The 19749-nt window shown below is 36.8% G+C and overlaps 1 protein-coding gene across 1 annotated transcript; it reads right to left on the reverse strand.

The window, feature by feature from the left end:
* Window positions 1-71: 71 nt before the first annotated feature.
* TMEM184C (transmembrane protein 184C) lies at window positions 72-19091 on the reverse strand. Its single transcript, XM_079771301.1, has 10 exons — window positions 18385-19091; window positions 12675-12805; window positions 12534-12570; window positions 11415-11620; window positions 8148-8222; window positions 6745-6838; window positions 4865-4977; window positions 1698-1797; window positions 1021-1192; window positions 72-805 (listed from the first exon to the last, which is right to left on the reverse strand). Exons 1-10 carry the CDS (start codon window positions 18601-18603, stop codon window positions 540-542), a joined length of 1413 nt encoding a protein of 470 aa, XP_079627427.1. The 5' UTR covers window positions 18604-19091; the 3' UTR covers window positions 72-539.
* Between the last annotated feature and the right edge of the window lie 658 nt (window positions 19092-19749).

Here is a 19749-nt window from a genome sequence, read left to right on the forward strand (position 1 = left end):
CCTCTCTAACCTTTTTGTTAAAACATTAATGATTTCTGTTTAAAGAATGAGAGACATAAAGTTGCAGAAAATAAATGATAAATTATTATTTATTGAAAGACATCCAGTTGAGAAATATATGGCACATGATTATGATTATGTTCCACTAATTCCTATTTCTGAATTATACTTTCTGCTAATTCCAAAGCATTATTTTCATGCAGCAGTGGTAGGAAGCATTGATTATTATTTTTTTTATGACCATCCTCTTGATAAAGCATGTAACATCAAGAACTTTTAGTATAGTCATTTTCTACCATTTGAGTATGCGATACTCTAATGTGAAGAAATCTTAGAGTCTAAGTCTAGGATATTTAGACTGGTTATTTGTGACATACAAAATTTAGTTATATAAAACCAGTAGTACCTGGCTTCCGCCTATCTTTGTGTTGCAATGTTCCATCATTTATGGCTTGTCCCAAGCACAAAATCCTGAGCAATGTGATACCAGGTATTGAAGTAACATGGTAACAGTAGTGCAGTTTGTGTTCACACACTGTTCAGGAGACCACGGGTTTATCTGAAGGTTCTCTTTTCTCTTCTGTAGTATCATTATATATTTCATCAGATACATCAGCTATAGTAGGGGTAGTCTGGGGAGTCAAAGTACGTCCAAACCCTTGATAGTGACCCACGGGGGAAGGCGGCACAGAAGAGGCAATAGAAATTGCATCTTGTGATGATGATGATAACAAGCTTGTATGTTCATTTTGATCTTGATCCTCGGGAAAAAATTTTTTTCTAGGATGTCCCATGACTGTCCTTCCTTTAAGGTAATATAAAGGTTTCCAAATTAGCCAAAAAGTAAGTATTCGTATTTTACCTTTATAAACTTATATGCTAAAAATAAGCTCCCCTTCCCCCTCCCTATTTGAAGAGCCTTATTGTGGTACTGCTTTAAACAAAGTCTTTTCATCTCTTATGGTTAAATTGCCCTTACAAAAGTTACTTATTTGGATAAATTCAATGACTGGTACTTACCAACATGCCTTACTTGTTCAGAAATATCATCCCTAATGTCTGAAACATCCCACATAGCGAGAAAGGAATCAAAGCATGAGCCCTCTTCTGCTTCTTGGACATATGGTTTATATGAGAAAGTGTAGTGATGAGCAATAGCAGCCAGGAACATCTCAATACAAATAATAAAGTCCTACAACAAGAAATCAGTCATCTTTAGTTTAAATCTAGTTTTGTAGGTAAAGGGAAAACACTACCTTTTCAAAAAACACTTCTTCCTTTTCAAAACTACTTAAGTATTTATAGCTGGGGTTTTCCTCATAAGTATAATCATTTTCCAAAATAATTATTTTTTACCTCAAAAAAAAAAAACACGCCAAAAATTTAAATCTATTTTGCATTAACTTAGTCAAGTATTTCTTAGCAAAGTACATAGAATGCTCAATCCACTGTTCAAGGACTAAGAGAAGTGCAGAAAGATAAATTGACTAGGAATAACAAAATCTAGGTTGTATTCTTGGCCCTAAAATTAGTAATTAATGACCAATTTCTCTAGGGTTCCTCCATTTCACCTGTAAAGTGAGGATAACAGCAGTCCCATAGCCTGCACATTGTCAGGTTTAAAAGATAAAATATTTTATATAAGCATGCTTAACAAATAGTCAAGTTCTATTGAATTCAGAGAAAGCACTACTTACCTGGAGGCCTGTAGCCACAGCTTCTACAGTTCGCCATTCCCATGTGTGCTTTTCAGAAATAACGCCAACTTTTACCAACAAAGCAATAACTACAGCTTGCCTATATGTTAGGAAAAGGTAAATGCCAAATCTATATCAAGCATAAAATAGCAATTGTTTTAAAAATACGCCATTTTAAAGTTAAACCCCAGCACAACCTGTGGACAACCACCACCACCACCACACCCTGCCTTCTCGAAGACACTGTGTGTCCATATTAAATATACTTATTTGCTTTACAAATTTACTCTTCTAGTAGAGTTTCATCACATGAATTTGAATTATGTATTCTTGGAACTTCACTGCTTAGTTTATGTCTTTTTGTTTTGAAAGTGTGTGAACTTAAATTAGATTTAAGTTCTTTCTATACACAGATAATGCCTAACACACTGTACAATAGGCACTTAAAATGAAATAAAAGGTAGCCCTGGCTGGTGTGCTCAGTGGTTAGAGTATCAGCCTGCGCACCAAAAAGGGTCACAGGTTCATTCCCCAGCTTTGGTCGTTGTCATCGGGGTGCATGCGGGAGGCAAGCAGTTGATGTGTCTCTCTCACACTGATGTTTCTCTCTCCCTCCCTTCCACTCTCTCTAAAAAGCAATGGAAAAATATCCTCGTGAGGATTAACAAAAAATAAAAAGACAATGAAACAAAGGGTAGATACTTAAATGTTATTTATACATGTGTTAACTGATTATTCAAATTATTTTAAAAAACATTTGAAACCAGTCTTGTTTGAAGTACTGGAATTAGAGACAAACTTAAAAGGGGTCTAACTGTAACACAGGGAGTCATAGTGAGCATTTCAAGCAAATCTCAGGATGTGACCCTAGGCTAAATTTAATCAGCTAATAATGAGACAGACACACTTTCATAGTTGTACAGATAAGAATATTCACTTCAATGTTGCTTGTAATGGTGAAAAAATTAGGAACAACCTAAATGCCAATAGGAGATTCGTTAAAAAGTTACATCCATACAACAGAATACTAAGCAAAACCAAAAACCTAAACAAAATTATATTTTACTGGCAAAGAATTATATCCACAATATACTGAACATATCGTTAAGTTCTTTAAGTTTTTGTAGTATGGAACTGTTTCTATGGAGTTTTAATAACACAATGTTATCATTCTGCGTGGTGGGATTAAGAATTTCCCCCCACTTTTTATATTATTTGTATGTTGTTAAATTTGATGTGTTTCTAGGCCTCTTATCATCCACCCTATAACTAAATTGGGACCATGTACAATTTTAACTTTTTTTGTTATTGTTAATTCTCACCCGGGGATATTTTTTCCATTGATTTTTAGAGTGGAAGAGAGGGAGGGAGGGGGAAAGGGGGAGAGGAAGAAGAGAAGCAGAGAGAAAAATCTATGTGAGAGACACATTGACTGGTTGCCTCCACATGAGCGCTGACCAGGGTTAAGTATCAAACCTGCAACCTAGGTAAGTGCCCTTGACTGGAATCAACCCGTGACCCTTTGGTGCTCTGGCTGATGCTCTAAACCAGTAGTTCCCAACCTTTTTTTGGCCATGCCCCACCTAAGCATCTCCAAAATCCTGATGCCCCCTTGTGATATATAATTCTTATTATTCAAAAAGTGAACCCCTATTCATGTGGAGGAAGCCTAAAAGGCCATTAACTTGGTCTAAACAATCTTCCAAAGAGCATGGCATCCATGAAAGAGAAAAATAAAAGAACAAAAGGACAGTTGAAGTACTGAGGAAGAAATCACTAAGAAATTGTTAAAAAAAAATCATAATAATATGAAGTGATATGAAAAAATAGCAAAGTTTCAAAACATAATAGAGAACTGAAATGCATGTCACTATATTTAAATACTGTATTTGAAGCCCCTCAAACCATAAGAACTGCAAAAAATTCAGTTAATAACTCATCCTCGAATTGCCCCCCTTAAAAATCAAATTGCCCCCCCTGTGGGGCATGTGCCCCATGGTGGGAACCACTGCTCTAACCACTGAACCCACTGGCCAGGGCTGCCTTTAAAAATTTTTTTAATTACTTTATTTTTTTCTTAATTGATTAAGGTATTACATATGTGTCTTTACCCCCCAATTGCCCCCCACCCCCACTCATGCCCTCACCTACTAATGAATATTTTCTCACATTATTAAATATTCTATTTTACTGCAAACTGCAAAGTATTTTCTTATGTGAAAACACCATGATTTATTTTAATGATTTCTCTAGTGTTGAGACATTTAGGTTGTTTCAAAGTATTTTCTTTTTTTTAATTTTTAAAATGTTTTTTATTAATTTTTGGAGAGAGAGGAAGGGAGAGGGATAGATAGAAACATCGATAACTTCAATGAGAGAGACACATGGATCAGATGCTTCCTGCACAACCCCTCCACCCCTACTGGGGAGGGAGCCCGCAACCCGGGCATGTGCCCTGACTGGTAATAGAACTAGTGACTTCTTGGTTCCTGGGTTGATGCTCAACCACTGAACCCACACTGGCTGGGCTCAAATTATTTTCTTCTTATAAATGTTACAGTGGCCATCTGATTGTTTCCTTATGAAAAACCAAGACGGGCTAAAAGAATGAATTTTTTAAAAGGTAATTAGAGACATTTTAATTCATCTTCTATATTAAAACTATTTTAAAAATCCTCCCTAGTCAACAGTTTTATTGTCCTTAGGAAATGAAAACATCTTATATAATAAAAGGGTAATATGCAAATTGACCCTAAGGCAGAACGACTAGGAACTAGGAACGACCGGTCGCTATGATGTGCACTGACCACCAGGGGAGCTCGGCTCAGCCACAAGCCAGGCTGACTGCTGCGAGCGCAGCGGCAGTGGCAGGAGCCTCTCCCGCCTCCTCGGCAGCGCTATGGATGTCCGACTATGGCTTAGGTCCGCTCCCTAAGAAGCGGGCCTAAGCCGCAGTCAGACATCTCCTGAGGGCTCCTGGGCTGCCAGAGGGATGTCTGCCAGCTTAGGGCCCCGATCCCCTGGAAAATGGGCCTAAGCCAGTAGGTGGACATCCCCTGAGGGCTCCTGGGCTGCCAGAGGGCACAGGCCGAGCTGAGGGACCCTCCCGACCCAGTGTACAAATTTTTGTGCACCAGGCCTCTAGTTTAAGATAAAGTAATACTTACCAAAAAGAAACAAAAACTACCAGCTTTACACAAAGAAACTTGCCAACAGGCTGGATTGGACTAAGTTCTTCCTTCAGTACTTTATAAAATAGCAGTAGACAGTACATGGCAAACTAGAAACAATCAAGATTAAAAATTAAACTTCTTCATTAAGAATAACTAAATATGGTGTTAGAAATATTAAAGTTATAAAGCAGAGACCTGGTACAGAGTAATGTTTCATGCAAATTTTTCTAAAGTTTATTATGGTATTTTTAGATTAACAACAAGCTTTTATAGTTTACTGTGGATGAATATACATGATATGAAATTTCTCAGAAGAGATGTATAACATTTCCCCTGAAAATGGTTTTAAGCATTCACTTATTGGGGTCCAGAAACAATGAACAAATGATAGCCATGCATAGAAGAAATTAAAACATTATCTGCTTATAAATTATCACTAATTTTATAAGGGTTGAGCTATTCATTATAAGTCATATTAAAAAAGTACTTTTCAATAAAACTGTAACCATGATATCTGAAAGTAAGGAATCAGGGAAACAATTTTTCTCGGGGCAGTATATTAATCCAGCTGAATTTACTTTTATATAATAAATGCTCAAGACTTAACTATTGAAAAAAATTAGTTGTAATGACCTAGTGTAGTGTTGCATAGCAGTAAACATTCTTCTAAAAGTTTACTTTTTCCATTAAAATAATAAAATGCTAACTTAAGATATTTAGAATATCAAAACAGTAACATATTAAGTTGCTCATAGGCCCATCATCCAACTAAAATGGTTTTTAACAGGCATCATCAACTAAAAACAAAATTTTGTTGCCTGATTATTCCACCCCCCCTTAACCTTACTTTCCATAAGTTTAATAAAAATTATTTTTAATAACTGCCAAATATTTTGGCCAGTGGAAGGACCATAGTATATTTCACCAGTCCCCAACACTGGATTTAGGATTGTTTTCAACCTTTCGCTATTACAAACAAGAGTAGGATCCCGGATTGCGAGAGGGCACAGGCTAAGCTGAGGGACACCCAACCCCCCTGTGCACAAATTTCATGCACTGGGCCTCTACATACAATGACAATCAAAGCATAAGTACTTCTGACCATTACTTGAGGATGCATTCCCAGAAATGGAATTACTGGTCCCAAAGAATATAAACATGTGAGAAAGCTTTGAATACACAGGCATTTGGTTAAAAAAAATTTTTTTTTAAATTTTATTTATTTTTAGAGAGAGAAACATTGACTTGTTTCAAATCTATCCATGCACCCATTAGTTGATGCTCATATGTGCCCTGACTTGGGATTGAACCTGCAACCTAGGTGTGTTGGGATGACTTTCTAACCAATTGAGCTACACAGCCAAGGCTAAAACCACACATGCATGCCACATAATCTAAATTACTATTTTGCTGAAAGTATTAAAAGATTTTAAATAAAGTGTACATTAAGTTGAAAGTATCAGATAATTATATATTTGAGCATTTCAGTATCTAGAACATATTTTTTTTAAACTTAGCATTCTCAATTTGTCTTTAATTCCAAATATATGAAAGAATCTTACTGAATATGCCTAGGATACGTGTTTTTTTTTAAAGGGAGGGAATTGTGCTTTTATTTATGACATATCCACAAATTGTGCAATAAGTACCCAGAACCAAATGAACAAACACGATAAGCAGGTTAAGATATAAGTCACCAAATAATTAACAAAGATATTACACCTTTATATATGTATAAAGATATGTTAGTTTCTTGAAATTCTTCCTATAAATCTAATTTCAAGATAAAAAAGTAAGCTTTATTCCCAAAAAAACTTTCCCCAAGAATCTAGAGTTATAAATACTAATTTAGTACAGTTAGAATGTGTACTTACCAATTGTGACATATTGTTTATAATAACCAAGTAAGTCCAAGCATTTGAAAAACTGAAGTTGCCTTCATCATATACACCAAGCAGCTCACAGATTCTAAATATGATAAAAATGAGACTTTATGATTAACTAAAAAATACATCATGGACAGCAATACTTACATTTAGAAGTCAGTTTATTTAAAAGACCCTATAGATAATTACTTGATTTTGTCATAGAGGTGGTTCAAAAAATAAAAATATTTTTTCTATAAATGTTACATGATTGTACCTCCAACTTGAAGTAAATCCAAAGTAAGACACAAACATTGAACTGGAAAGGTTAGTTATATATAGATTCAAAAAAATTATGCTGCCTTATTTTTAAAAGCTTGATTGTTATAAAATGCAGGTCTGTAAGTACAACTCTAATGTTTTCACCCAAATTGTCTTGGAAGTAAATTTTTTAAAAAAATATAGTTTATTGATTTTTAGAGAAGGGAAAAGAGAGAAATATTAATATGAGAGTGTAACGTGGATGAGCTGTCTCCTGCATGCCCTACCGGTGATTGAGCCCACAACCTGGGCATCTGCCCTGTTCGGGAATCAAACCAGCAACCTTTTTCGTGCACGGGATGATGCCCAACCGAGCCACACAGGCCAGGGTTTGGAGGTAAATTTTATGAAGACCCACATCTAAGTATTAACTTATATGATTACCTAGTTTCTAAACTGCAGAAAATAAAGCATACCTTCATAAATAACTGAATTAGTCTTAACTCTAAGGTAAATATCACTAAAAATTGCTAGCTCAAAGGTAAAATAAAGAATTGAATATTTCTCTCCTTTGTCTTCCCTTTCTTCCTCTGTAACCATGCAGAATGTTAATGACTAGTAGATAAAACATGTAATCTACCTGCTTTACATTATTTGATGTTTTTAAATTTTTAAGGAGTAATTGTTACCAGGTAGCTTAATTTTACCTCAAGTGCTAAGCCTTGACAGAAATATTAAAAAATAAAAATATGATTTCTTCTTTGGAATATAGTGTTCATATTCTAACTTAACTATTGAGAAAATAAAACCATGCAATGAATCTAAAGTAGCACACTTTAACTTCATGTAATAGATGTTTCTGTAAAGCTATGTGAACTAGTATTTAAAAAAGAAAGTATTTTTTAAATGATTTCCGGAAAGCTCTAGAGAGAATGTTATTTAGAAGAACTCTGTGGCAAATCTTTGCCTATAAATGGTCACCTGATTTCATATAGTTGAGTTTCTATATATTGTGTTTTTTCAATAAGACTACACCTGTGTTATAAACAAGTAAATTAACATTCTTTATATGTTTTTCTACTCAGTTGTACCACATAAGAGCATGAGGATTTGAAAAAAAATAAACGATAATATAAGCTCTATGTACTTACAAAGCAATGATAGTGGTGAATGGTCTGACAACTGTATACTGCAATACACCCAGTTTGCACCTAAACAGCAATACTCTGCCAAAGAAAAAGAACTTAGTATTTTCAACTACTCATTTAAATAGTACCAGATTTTCTCCAAAGCTCCCAAATTATAATCACTTTGACAAATGATGCCCTATTTATATTTAATTCTTTTAACTTAGTCATTCTAAATGGCGACTGGGGAAGAATGTGGGTGGTAGCAAACAAATTATTGAGATACTATTTTTAAAATTATTTGACAACTACATCTTCTGCAGGACCCCCTTTCTGTGTATAGTGTCAAATTCGTGCTGCACAGATCAAAAGAAAAAACATGGGTCCATATGTTTCTGGAAAGAAAACTGACTAACAAATGAATTGCGTGTGTGCATGCGTATGTGAAAGCATGCACACACGCAAGTTAGGAAGTATCATTTACATTTTAGGGTTCAGTTTCCTGTCAAGTTTGGTAGTTAAGTGGCACTCCAGAGACTATCACTGACTAGATACTCTGAAAGGACAAAATAAAAATCCTATATAAACAGTTTTTATTCTATTGCTGGGCTCACTCAAATACAGAGGAAATTTCACAAGCAGTAACAAACAAAAACAAAAAAGTCCCAAAATACAACTACCAAAAAAAGGCTTTCCACCTGGGAGCCTTGTGTAAGTCTTAAAAGACCGGATTTGAGAACAAATGCTTTGAGATTTGAGAACAAATGCTTATTTAGCACTCCTATCAGGAAAACTGGTTATCACTGTCATGTATTATGAATCCCCTAACTTAAATATTACATCTAGAATGAGAATATTGTGAGTCTGGTATGCAGACACTCAGATGCTGTGTTACTAGGTCTGAATAACTCTTGGGGTTTTGTGTGCTGAGAGCCTTCCCTGTGCAAGGGTGGTTCACTCCCACTTACAAGCAAGCATGCTCCCTGTGGTGGTGTCTAGGAGTTGTACTTGGGCTTGTTGCAAGATCTCTTGATGAGCATCCTTTGGCTGTATGTGGTGTGCTTCCTGTCCCATAAGCTTTACAAAGCTTAAGTTGGAGCTGGTTAAACCTATAGTATTCTATGAGTTGAGTGCCACACCAAACCTGAGACCATTAAGGGTGACTACACAGATGGATTGAATAGCCAATTAGATACCATTAAAAACTGTGGAGAATTAATGGACTACAAGATTTATCTGAAAAAATTGCTGAGACAAAGAGACAATGTGAATGAGAGTTACAAAGAATGAAATAGAATCAATTCTAACATATAATCAGAGTTACAAAAGACTGAGTAGAGGAAAGGCAACATCAGAAGAGATTATCGCTGAGAACTTTTCAGAACTGATGAAAAACATGAATTTGTAAGATTGAGGCACACTGTAAATTAAGCAGGACTAAAAACAAAACAAAAAAAACCTAGATACTTCATAAACTGCAAAACATCACAGACAGATAAGGTCTTAAATACAGTTGGGAGACAGGTCACCTATAATGGAAAGACAATTAGATTGACAGTAGAGGGTTAACAGTAAAAACCGAAGCCAGAATTAGGTGGAATAAACTCTTCAAAATGCTCGGAGAAAATTCCTGTCAACCTAAGAACTACATCCAGCAAAACTATCCTTCAAGAATTACATCCAGCAAAACTATCCTTCAAGAATTACATCCAGAAAAACTATCTTTCAAGAATGAGGGCAAAATAAAGATACTTTGGATAAGTATAAAACTAAAGAAATTTTTAAAATACTTTTAAGGAAGTGATTCTAGACAGATGAAGAACTGAGATGCAAGGAGAGAATGTAGAACTTAAAAGTGAAGTGTATAGTTTCAAATGTATGTTAAAAAAAGGAAGAAAGGCTGTAAATTAAAAAGCTAAGGCTCTAATATGTTAGGAAAAGAACAAAGTAAACCAAAAGAAATGAAAAAGAAAAAAACAGAGCAAAAATAATGGAATAGAAAACAAATACACTCTAGAGAGACTCAACAAAACAAAAAATCAATCCTTGAGAAAACTAGGGGAACTTCTGGCAAGATTTCTCAAGAAAAAGATAAAGATACTAGTAATATTAGAAATGGAAAAGGAGTCATCACAATAGATCCAAAAGAGATGAAGTTATAAACTAATGTATGCCCATATATTTTAAACTTTATTCTGCCCAATTCCTAAAAACTATAATTAAAAACACACACACGATTCCAGAAACAACAGGAAGCCTGACTAGTTCTATAGTGTCACCCCACAATGAAAAGTCCAGGCCTAATCTTTCAAGGTATAGGTCACAATCTCTTCTTGTAATACTATGTAATAAAAGGCTAATATGCAAATCAACCAACCAGAGGAACTATCTGTTCCTATGACTGTCCCTATGACGTGCACTGACCACCAGGGGGCAGACGCTCAATGCAGGAGCTGTCCCCTGGTGGTCAGTGCACTCCCACAGGGGGAACGCTGCTCAGCCAGAAGCCCTCCCACCTCCGCCGCAGCGCTAAGGATGTCCAACTGACAGCTTAGGCCCACTCCCCATCAGTCAGACATCTCCCAAGGGATCCCGGATTGCGAGAGGGCGCAGGCTGGGCTGAGGACCCTCCCCTCCACCCAGGGCACAAATTTCGTGCACCGGGCCTCTAATAGACAAATAAAAGGCAGTAATTGCTATTCAAGCAGTACAGCCTGGATATCAAAACCAAACAGGGAAGGTATAAGAAAGAAAACTAGTAGTCCAATTTTACTCATGTAAAAATTCTAAACAAAATATTAGCAAACCAGATCTTGTAGAAAACCAGAGGATACATCATAACCACTTTAAATTTATCCTTGAAAGCAAGTTTTTAATTTTAGAAAATTCATGAATCTAATTCACTACATTATTAGGTTAAAGGCGAAAAACCATGATCATTTCACTAGATATAAAAAAAGCATTTGATTTTGTCATTAACTAGTTTTATCATCTTGAGTAAATTAATTTCTGCAGACCCTGGTTTCCAATTGTAAAAAGGTGTTAATGAAATGATTTCTAAGGTTTATACCCACAATATTTTAAGTTTTCTATTTAGAATGAATAATGTAAAAGAAACTATGTGTGGATTATAAAAATGTGTTGTTTTAGTCTTCAAACTTGACTATGAACTACTCAAGGTTAGGGACTCAGATTACTTTGTCCTGCTCATAGTACTTAACACAGCTTTGCAGAGAAATGACAGCTTAAATAAAACTAAAACATAAAAGAACTAAAACAAAGCATACTTACTCTCCCATAGTCCATGGTGGACAGCAACATAAAGGAGGGAAATGTTTCTGTTGATCTTTGGCTTCAAGGATTAATACCAGATTCGGATACCGGTTAGTTAGATAATTGGTAAGGAATCCCATAAAGTTGTAAATGACATAAGCTTCATAACATTCTCTGCAGGTATCCACATATATTGCAATGCTGGGATATTTCAAAGCTACCCACTATAAAAAAAGCACAGATGTTAAAAACAGTTGCAGCTAAGATAAAATGAATTACCACTCCAATTCATGATATCCAAAATAAACTAATTTTTGAACTTGCCACATATTGACATCAAACTTTTGAAAATTTATTATTATAAGGGCTACCAGACAATCTGTGAGATGAATTTCTAAAAGCAGTAAACATTTTGGATATTGGTAAATGAAAACGTCCATGTTTGGGGGTAAATAATGAATATGAAGAAAGAAGCTAAATTACATTCACTTGGGTTTTTAAATAAAACCTGAAATTTTTCTTGACATGATCATAGAAAATGCTGTGAAAAACATTTCCTTTATATTGAATCAAATTAAAGCAGCCACCTGTAAAAACTGTGCTAGGATCCATTGGGAAGGTTTTTTTGTTGTTGAAATAAAATATTTAGTAAGTAAAAAGGATGATGATATCAATTTAAACATTGCATTCTTTTAGGGCTAAGAGCTACTAATCTGAAATTTTAAAAGATCAAGCAAAGAAAACAGGTATAGTTTTTGTTGTGTGTTGTGTTTTTTTTTTTAAATAAGAGAACGTTTATTTAGAAAATCATCACAGAGGTAGGAGTGAGTGGTAGAAGAAATGGGCTCAGGAGAGAATGGACCTGGGGGCAGGAGGAAGAAGAGAGGAAGGGGAAAGGTGAGGGCATGCTCAGGGGAGATCGCTAACAGCTATAGATTTTTAAAAATGTTAAATATCTGCCTTTTCTACTGTCGTACTTTACCTTCTTTATCAACATTGAAAACAAGTGAACCTTTTCACTTTTCTTCTTAATTTGATTCTTACTGTCAAATACTTTCATTACTTTAAGCATTCTCCAAGTATATTAGTATCTTCAAAAAAGTCCTTAGTTAATGAGATAAAATGAAACATACTTACACTATCTAAACTGTATATGGGTACCATCCAAAGAATCCTATTTGAAGAGCAAAACATAAATTAAAAACATTTTACATTATATTTATGAAGTAAGCCAACAACAACACTAATACAGTAGATTCAAAATATGTTAAGATTTACCTTATTATTGGTTTCTGTAGTTCAGGTTGTGTATAATGCACTAAATGTTGCAATATCCCCCATAGTGATATAGGTATAGTCAACAACAAAAATATTCCAGCAATAAACCAAGCCTTGGTGTGTATTCCAACCTTAAGAAGCAGAAGAACACGCTGGTATCAATTCTCTGATATTAAAAGTAAAGAGCTAAATATTTTTATTTTTTAAATTTCCATTTATTTAATTATTAATGGGGCTTAATATTTTCCAAATGACTAGTAGCCATTTCTTATTTATTCTTTAATAAGCAGCCTATTCTTACTTTTGTAGAGGGAGGGGGCAGAATTTTCCTCATAGGATTGAGCATTTTTCCTCATGGGGCCTTTTGTAATAGTGTTGTGTACATTAACAATGTTAACATCATTTCATTTTCCCTCAGCTGATTTGGCCTTTAGAGTTGATTATTGTGTTTGGAGATATACAGCATTTTCAAATTTTCTACACAACTCAAATCTAAAAATCTTTATATGGTTTACTCCTTTGCTTTTATATCTAGAAAGTTCAAAACCTACCTACATTTTCTGCAAATTCTGTTACACGTTAGTAGAACATTTACTGAATGCTGACTATATCAGATACTTTAACATGCATTAAGTCTTTTAACCCTCCTGTTTGATAAATAATGCAACAACTACTGTTCAAGTAAACTGTATTAATCTATGCTATCCCTTTTATACATAACAATATCAACTCAGGATATTACACTCAAAAAAGCTCTAATTTCTCTTTTAGGTCAATATCTGATCAATATTCTATTCTATAAAAGCTTAATTTCTAAAAATATACTTTGAATTATCTCATCCTAGGTAGAGTTGCAGTAAGGCACATACTTTTTGATAAAAACAAATTTATTTGAACCTCTGTTCTATCTGAGGTGCACTTGAGAATGAATTTTATACTAACTTGGACTCTTGCTTTAAAGAGTGTGAATTCTTTTAATTAAAAAAAAAAAGCAAATGCTAACTTTTTAAAGGAAAAAATGTGGGCATTTATTTTTGGTACTTGAGGGATTTGAGCAGTTAATTAAAAGAGAACTGAAGTCCACAACTTCTAGTTTTACAGTTTTGAACAGAAAAAGGCGGTCAAAGATTAAAGAAGCAGAAAACAAAAGAATACAGACAAATATATTTTTATAACAATAAATTCCTACATTAAACTGTATGGAGAACTTGAAAAGCAAATATGAAAGCCTTGCTGAATGCTGGAGATTACTCAAAGCAGTAAGTGAGAGGCAAACATGTGGAGTTGAAGATTCTGAAAGGAATGTCTGAGCAATCCTATTCCAGGGATTTCTGCTTGACTAAATGCTATTTAAAAGTGAGTATTCATTTTAGTGATGACCTAAAGTAATAATAAAAATAAAAGCACATTTTAGGTCTTTTCTATTATAAGGTGATCACTAGGAACAGTATTGCCACATAATTTTAATGCCCACAGTTGTCTTTATGATTGCCTTAGTGCCAAAAAGTAGAACTTGGTAGTAGATATGAGAAAAATCATGTGTCTGTGACTAATAAAGGCAAAGTGACCTCAGTGTGCTGTAAGGGAAAAAGTTCTTTTTCAAACGATCAGAAAAGTGGTGACTAGATAATTGAGTCATTTCAGTATAGTGATGACAGATTTAAAATATCTTGCATCATGGAGTTAGTACCATTTTTACATTGCCAGTGGTAGTTGAGTTTCATCTGTACACATTAATGCCATTAATTTGAATCACTGGTTTTACAGTTGTTTTAATTTTTGAACTATATGAAAAGCCATATGTATAAGAAATTTAAATTCTTTGATGCATATTTAAGCAACATAATAAAATAAGTCAACTCTAGGTATCTGTAGAAATTAATATAATTATTACATTGACTTTAATTTAATTTACATTTATCTCTGAATTATGCACACTTGAGACACACTGACATAAGGATACCATTAACATTATTACATTTCTCAGCCATGAGTAGGGTTTCCTGGCTCACAAAACAAGGGAGAGATAAGCAGCGGAGATTCCTCCCCCCCCCCCCCCTAAGGTAACTTGAAGAAAGTAGAGAGGAAAGAAAAGACCATTAAAGATGAGCATCCAGGAGTGAGATAATTGTCCCTCAGTGGAATGCTTTCAAAGCAGAGTACAGAGGAATAGGAGAGCGTTTTCCCCAATCCTCCTGAGGGGAAGAGAGAAGCACTAACATAGAAGGTAGCTACTTGGGGCATGAAGACCAGGGCGCAGAGTAAAATGACTGCAGAGCATCGTGACATTTGTGCATTTAATTTACTTGACTTCAAGTATACATACTTGGCCAAGTAAGAGAGTGAAAGAAGTAGCTTAAATAGTGCAGATGGTCATCTTGCCATTCCAAAAAATGTGTGCGCCCTACCATGGCCATGTGACCAGCTTTAGGAACCTCCTGTTTTCTACAATCTCAGTTCCCATCGATTTCAGTGTGAGTACTGTGATTCTAGTGTTTAAAGACATGTATTTTTATACAAAACTGTCTCTAAATATCAAGTACTTTATCTAGGGCTCAGGCAGATGCTACAACTTTGCCTTAGGTGTTCAATTGAGAACCTAATCCCAACTGAGATGTTACTCTAGAAGAAAAAGAATTGCTGCTCCAATGCAAGAACAGTGATGCCATTTTAAAAACAACTGTGGTAATTAGGACTTACTGAGCACCTACTATGTGCTGAGCAGTGTGTTAAGCGTTTTGGATACACAAACTCATTTAGTGAATAATGATGACGAGAATGATAAAGGTAATTAATATTTGTAGAGAGCACTTTACCACAATGTTGCTTTAGCCACTTATCTCAGTTTTCGTTTCTATAGAATGAAGATAATACCTATGCTTCCAGGTTACTAGGAATGTTAAATAAAATTATACCCAAATATTGGGAACATGCTATAGCTAAGTGTTTAGAACCTTAAAAACCAAAACACAACAAGGGGGGAAAAAAAACCTGCTCTCCTAATCCCACACCCCTATCTACTATGCCATTCATTTCTTAGGTCCCCTTGGGAGTCAAAATACTCAAAACAAAAATGAACAAAACTTGTCTTCATATCTTGATTCCACTTCTTTACCCCACCACATTCATTTTTCAAACAACTCTCTCTAGTTTCAGCCATCACATTTCCATTGAACCATTATTAGGGTCACTATAAAATGACATTTCTATCTTGTGAAAGTCAATGGATGGCTCAACAACAGAAACACACCTTTCCTAGCACTGCACTTCCCCTCTGGCTGCTACTCGTTTTTTTTTAAGTTCCTGTTCTTCTAACCTCTAACTCTTCTGACCTCTAACTCTTGGTGCTAGGTCCTTGGCCTTTTCTTCTTCCTTACAATGACATTCATCTTTATGGCTTTAAACACCATCTACGTTCCAACAACTCCCATTAGTGCAATGGCCTTAAGGAGGGTGCGTGCCCATCCTCATGACTGAGCAAGGCTTAGGTGAAAACTCATGTATTGAGAAAAGTCACAGGGGGATGGAGTGAAGTTGGTGTCAGGTCACGTTGGGCCTTAATGGCCATAGTTAGGGATACTGACTTTTAATCTGGGACTAGGAGTGACTGGAAAACTTTGAAAAGAGGACACACATAGTGTAATTTTAATGTGTTTTTTTAAAAATATATTTTATTGATTTTTTACAGAGAGGAAGGGAGAGGGATAGAGAGTCAGAAACATCGATGAAAAACATCGATCAGCTGCCTCCTGCACATACTCGGGATGTACCCCCAACCAAGGTACATGCCCTTGACCAGAATTGAACCTGGGACCCGTAGGCTGACGCTCTATCCACTGAGCCAAACCGGTTAGGGCTAATTTTAATGTTTTAATTAAAGACTTTTGCTGGTGTGTTGAGGATAGTCCAGGCAAAACATGATAAGAATTCCACTCAGGGTGTTAGCAGTGGAGACTGCAGATTAAAATTTTCCTTAAAAAGCTAGCACTTAAAAAACTAGTTGAAACTAACAACTGAGAAGTCTTAAAATAGGTTGCTACTATGCATATCATTAACCATAAAAGTATTTCCTATACCATACTCCAAACAAATACTTCAAAGTAAAAAATCCCCATTGGTATTAAGATGTCTTTGGTAAACTAATATGGAAAAACCAAAATATCCAACAAATAGGACATATTTAATGTCGTTGAATGGGATATTAACATTAAAAATAACTATATGGCCCTGGCTGATTTGGCTCAGTGGACAGAGCGTCAGCCTGCGGACTGAAGGGTCCTGGGTTCGATTCCAGTCAAGGGCATATGCCAGAGTTGCGGGCTCGATCCCCAGTGGGGGGCATGCAGGAGGCAGCCGATCAATGATTTTCTCTCATCATTGATGTTTCTCTCTCTCCCTCTCCCTTCCTCTCTGAAATCAATAAAAATATATTTAAAAAATAATAAATAAAAATAACTATATGGACTATGCCAGTATGGGAAAAGAAACAAAAAATAATTTAGTGAACATGCAGAAAACAAATGTATATTAAATACATTTTGTTTACTTATGCAGAAATCATTTCCACAATTACAGGCCTCAAATTGAAGGTATGAAGAAATACAAGTTGGGTTGCAGGCTTGCTCCCTGGCCCTGGTCCAGTGTGCAGGAGGCAACCAATGGATGTGTCTCTCTTACATCGATGTGTCTCTTTCTCTGTCTCTCCCCTTCCCTTCCACTCTCTCAAGATCAATGGAAAAATATCCTCGGGTAAGGATTAAAACAACAATAATAACAACAAACAAAAGTATAAGTTGGCAATTACAAAACAGTCATGGGGATATAAGGCACAGCATATGGAATATAGTCAATAATAGTGTAATAATTATGTATGGTGTCAGATGGGTGCAAGCTTATTGAGATGATCACTTTGTAAGTAATATAAACATCTAACCACTATGCTGTACACCTGAAACTAATATAATATTGAATGTCAACTGTGGTTGAAAAAAACAACCAACCCAAAACATATAAATAAAAGACCTCAAACAGCCATGGTCTTGTCATAGGTCTTGTTAAATAGGTGTTTCTAACTAAAAGTACTTCCTGGTTATTTTAAACTTAGAATTTAAAGTTCCTTATACAATTTCTATAAAGTACATATCTTAGTTAAGTATTTACCTTGGGTTCTTCCAGCTTGTAGTACTTTACTGATGTCATAATAAGAATATGACATCAAAAAATATACAAGGGACTTTTTGCAAAACCTTTGTTGGTTAAGAGTTAATTTCTAAAGTAAAAACAAACAACAAAGTTAAACCAACTAGAATCTTTTAATTCAGGAAGCTAATTAAATGCTAATAAAAGTCAATACATGGTTTTCAAGGTAGTTTATATGATCAAGTCCAACCTCTTAACAGATCAGATTTAAGGAATAAATCTCCCTTACTTTCAAGGAACTGATGAATACTTGCAGAACAAAAGCGTGCTCTCTTACACAGCTACCTTAATACATCCTAACTACGTTCTCGACCAGGTCCTACCTCCACCTGTGTCATGCTTCGAAAAACTATGCACAAGGAAACAGACAGGCTTATATCCTAACACTGGGCTCATTTACATGATACGGTTTTCAGGATATCAAGTCTGGGGCATTCAGGCTGAAAATGGGCAACCTAAGACGGGCAGGAAGGTAGAAGAAAGGGTAGAGCCGAGGGTGCAGGCCCCTTACCTGCAGTTTCTGCAATTCCCACACGCAAAGGGGAACCGCGACCATTATGACCACCAGGTAGATGACGGCCACTAAAGGCCGAATCCATTGTCTCCAGTTCGTCCAGGTACAAGTGCAAGGCATGTCTCCGCATAAATGAGCTCCGAGTAGCAAGGAAACGGGGCTCGAAGGAGGTTTCGATGGGGAGCCCTGTGCTTTGGCTGTTTTACCAACTCGCATGCTACGGAGAAACTGCTGTTGGGCGACGTTACCAGCCGCTGGAGCCGCCTCCTCGGCCTGCGCTGTGTTTCCTGCTGCAGCTGCGGCCACGGCGGCCGCTCTGGGTGCTACCGGGGAGCCGGCCGGGCTGCATCCTTCCTTCCCCACGCCGCATCTACCCAGTTCCTCCGCGGCGGGGACCCCGGGCGGAGCCGCTGCCCTCACCTGGGCATCGCCCCGAGCTCCGCCTGCACCATGGCCTGGAGGGCTGCGCCGAACAGGACCGGCTGCGAAGGTTCCTGCACACAGCTTGCTTCTGCCTCGCAGCTGCCGGCCCACTCGCTTTTTCCTCGGGTGGCCAAGCCTCCTACCTCCGGGGCTCGCGGGGGTCTCTGCGCCCTTTTCTTCTGATAAATAGAAGGGGAGGCTCAAACTCTCCTGACCCACGATTGCCTCACCTGCTCCTTGGGGCCACCCTCCCAAGGCGGAACCCAGGGCCAAACCTTGGCTTCAGCCCCCGGGGCCTGAGATCGGTGATTGGTCAAAAGTGCCAAGCTGGGTCCGCCCTATCCGGTTCCCTGTGCACTCTCCGATTGGCCATTTGCTGGGGAGGGGCGGGGCCGTGAGGAGGCGTGTCAAGGTCAGACGCTTGGAAGAAGGGAAGCGGGGTGGAAGTTGCCAGAATGCTCTGAGATCACTTGAGGGACAGCTACTCCATTCGTCCGCTGGCTGTCTTCCGGCTTTCAGAAAGCCTGGGTAAGAGGCAGTTGTTACCTTAGACCGGAACCTTCTTCTGCACAAAAGATGTCGGATTCTCGGTGGGAGAGGATGGGGGAGCCCCCTGCAAAAGTCAGAGACAAAGAAGGGGAAACTTCTGCCTCGTTTTCTGTCAGTGGCCAGAACATAGGGGGTTGGGCCACTCAGGTGTTTGGGGACCCCGCAGAAAGATCATTCTAAAGGTAGCTTGCTTTTAGAAGCACTGCAAATACTGAATATCCTTTCTGCACTTGGAACATGTGTTAAAAGCTCACGCCCGTTTAAGTTTCAAAAGGTTGACATTCCAAACGGACACATTTTATGTTCTTCAAGCTTTCTCGATTCGTTTAGAAAGGCCTCTAAGAGCCCATTTACCATTTGCTTGCTCACAAACGTGTCCCATGGTATAAT

The sequence above is a fragment of the Cnephaeus nilssonii genome, assembly GCF_951640355.1.
Source record: "Cnephaeus nilssonii genome assembly, chromosome: 5".
Lineage (NCBI taxonomy): Eukaryota > Metazoa > Chordata > Mammalia > Chiroptera > Vespertilionidae > Cnephaeus > Cnephaeus nilssonii.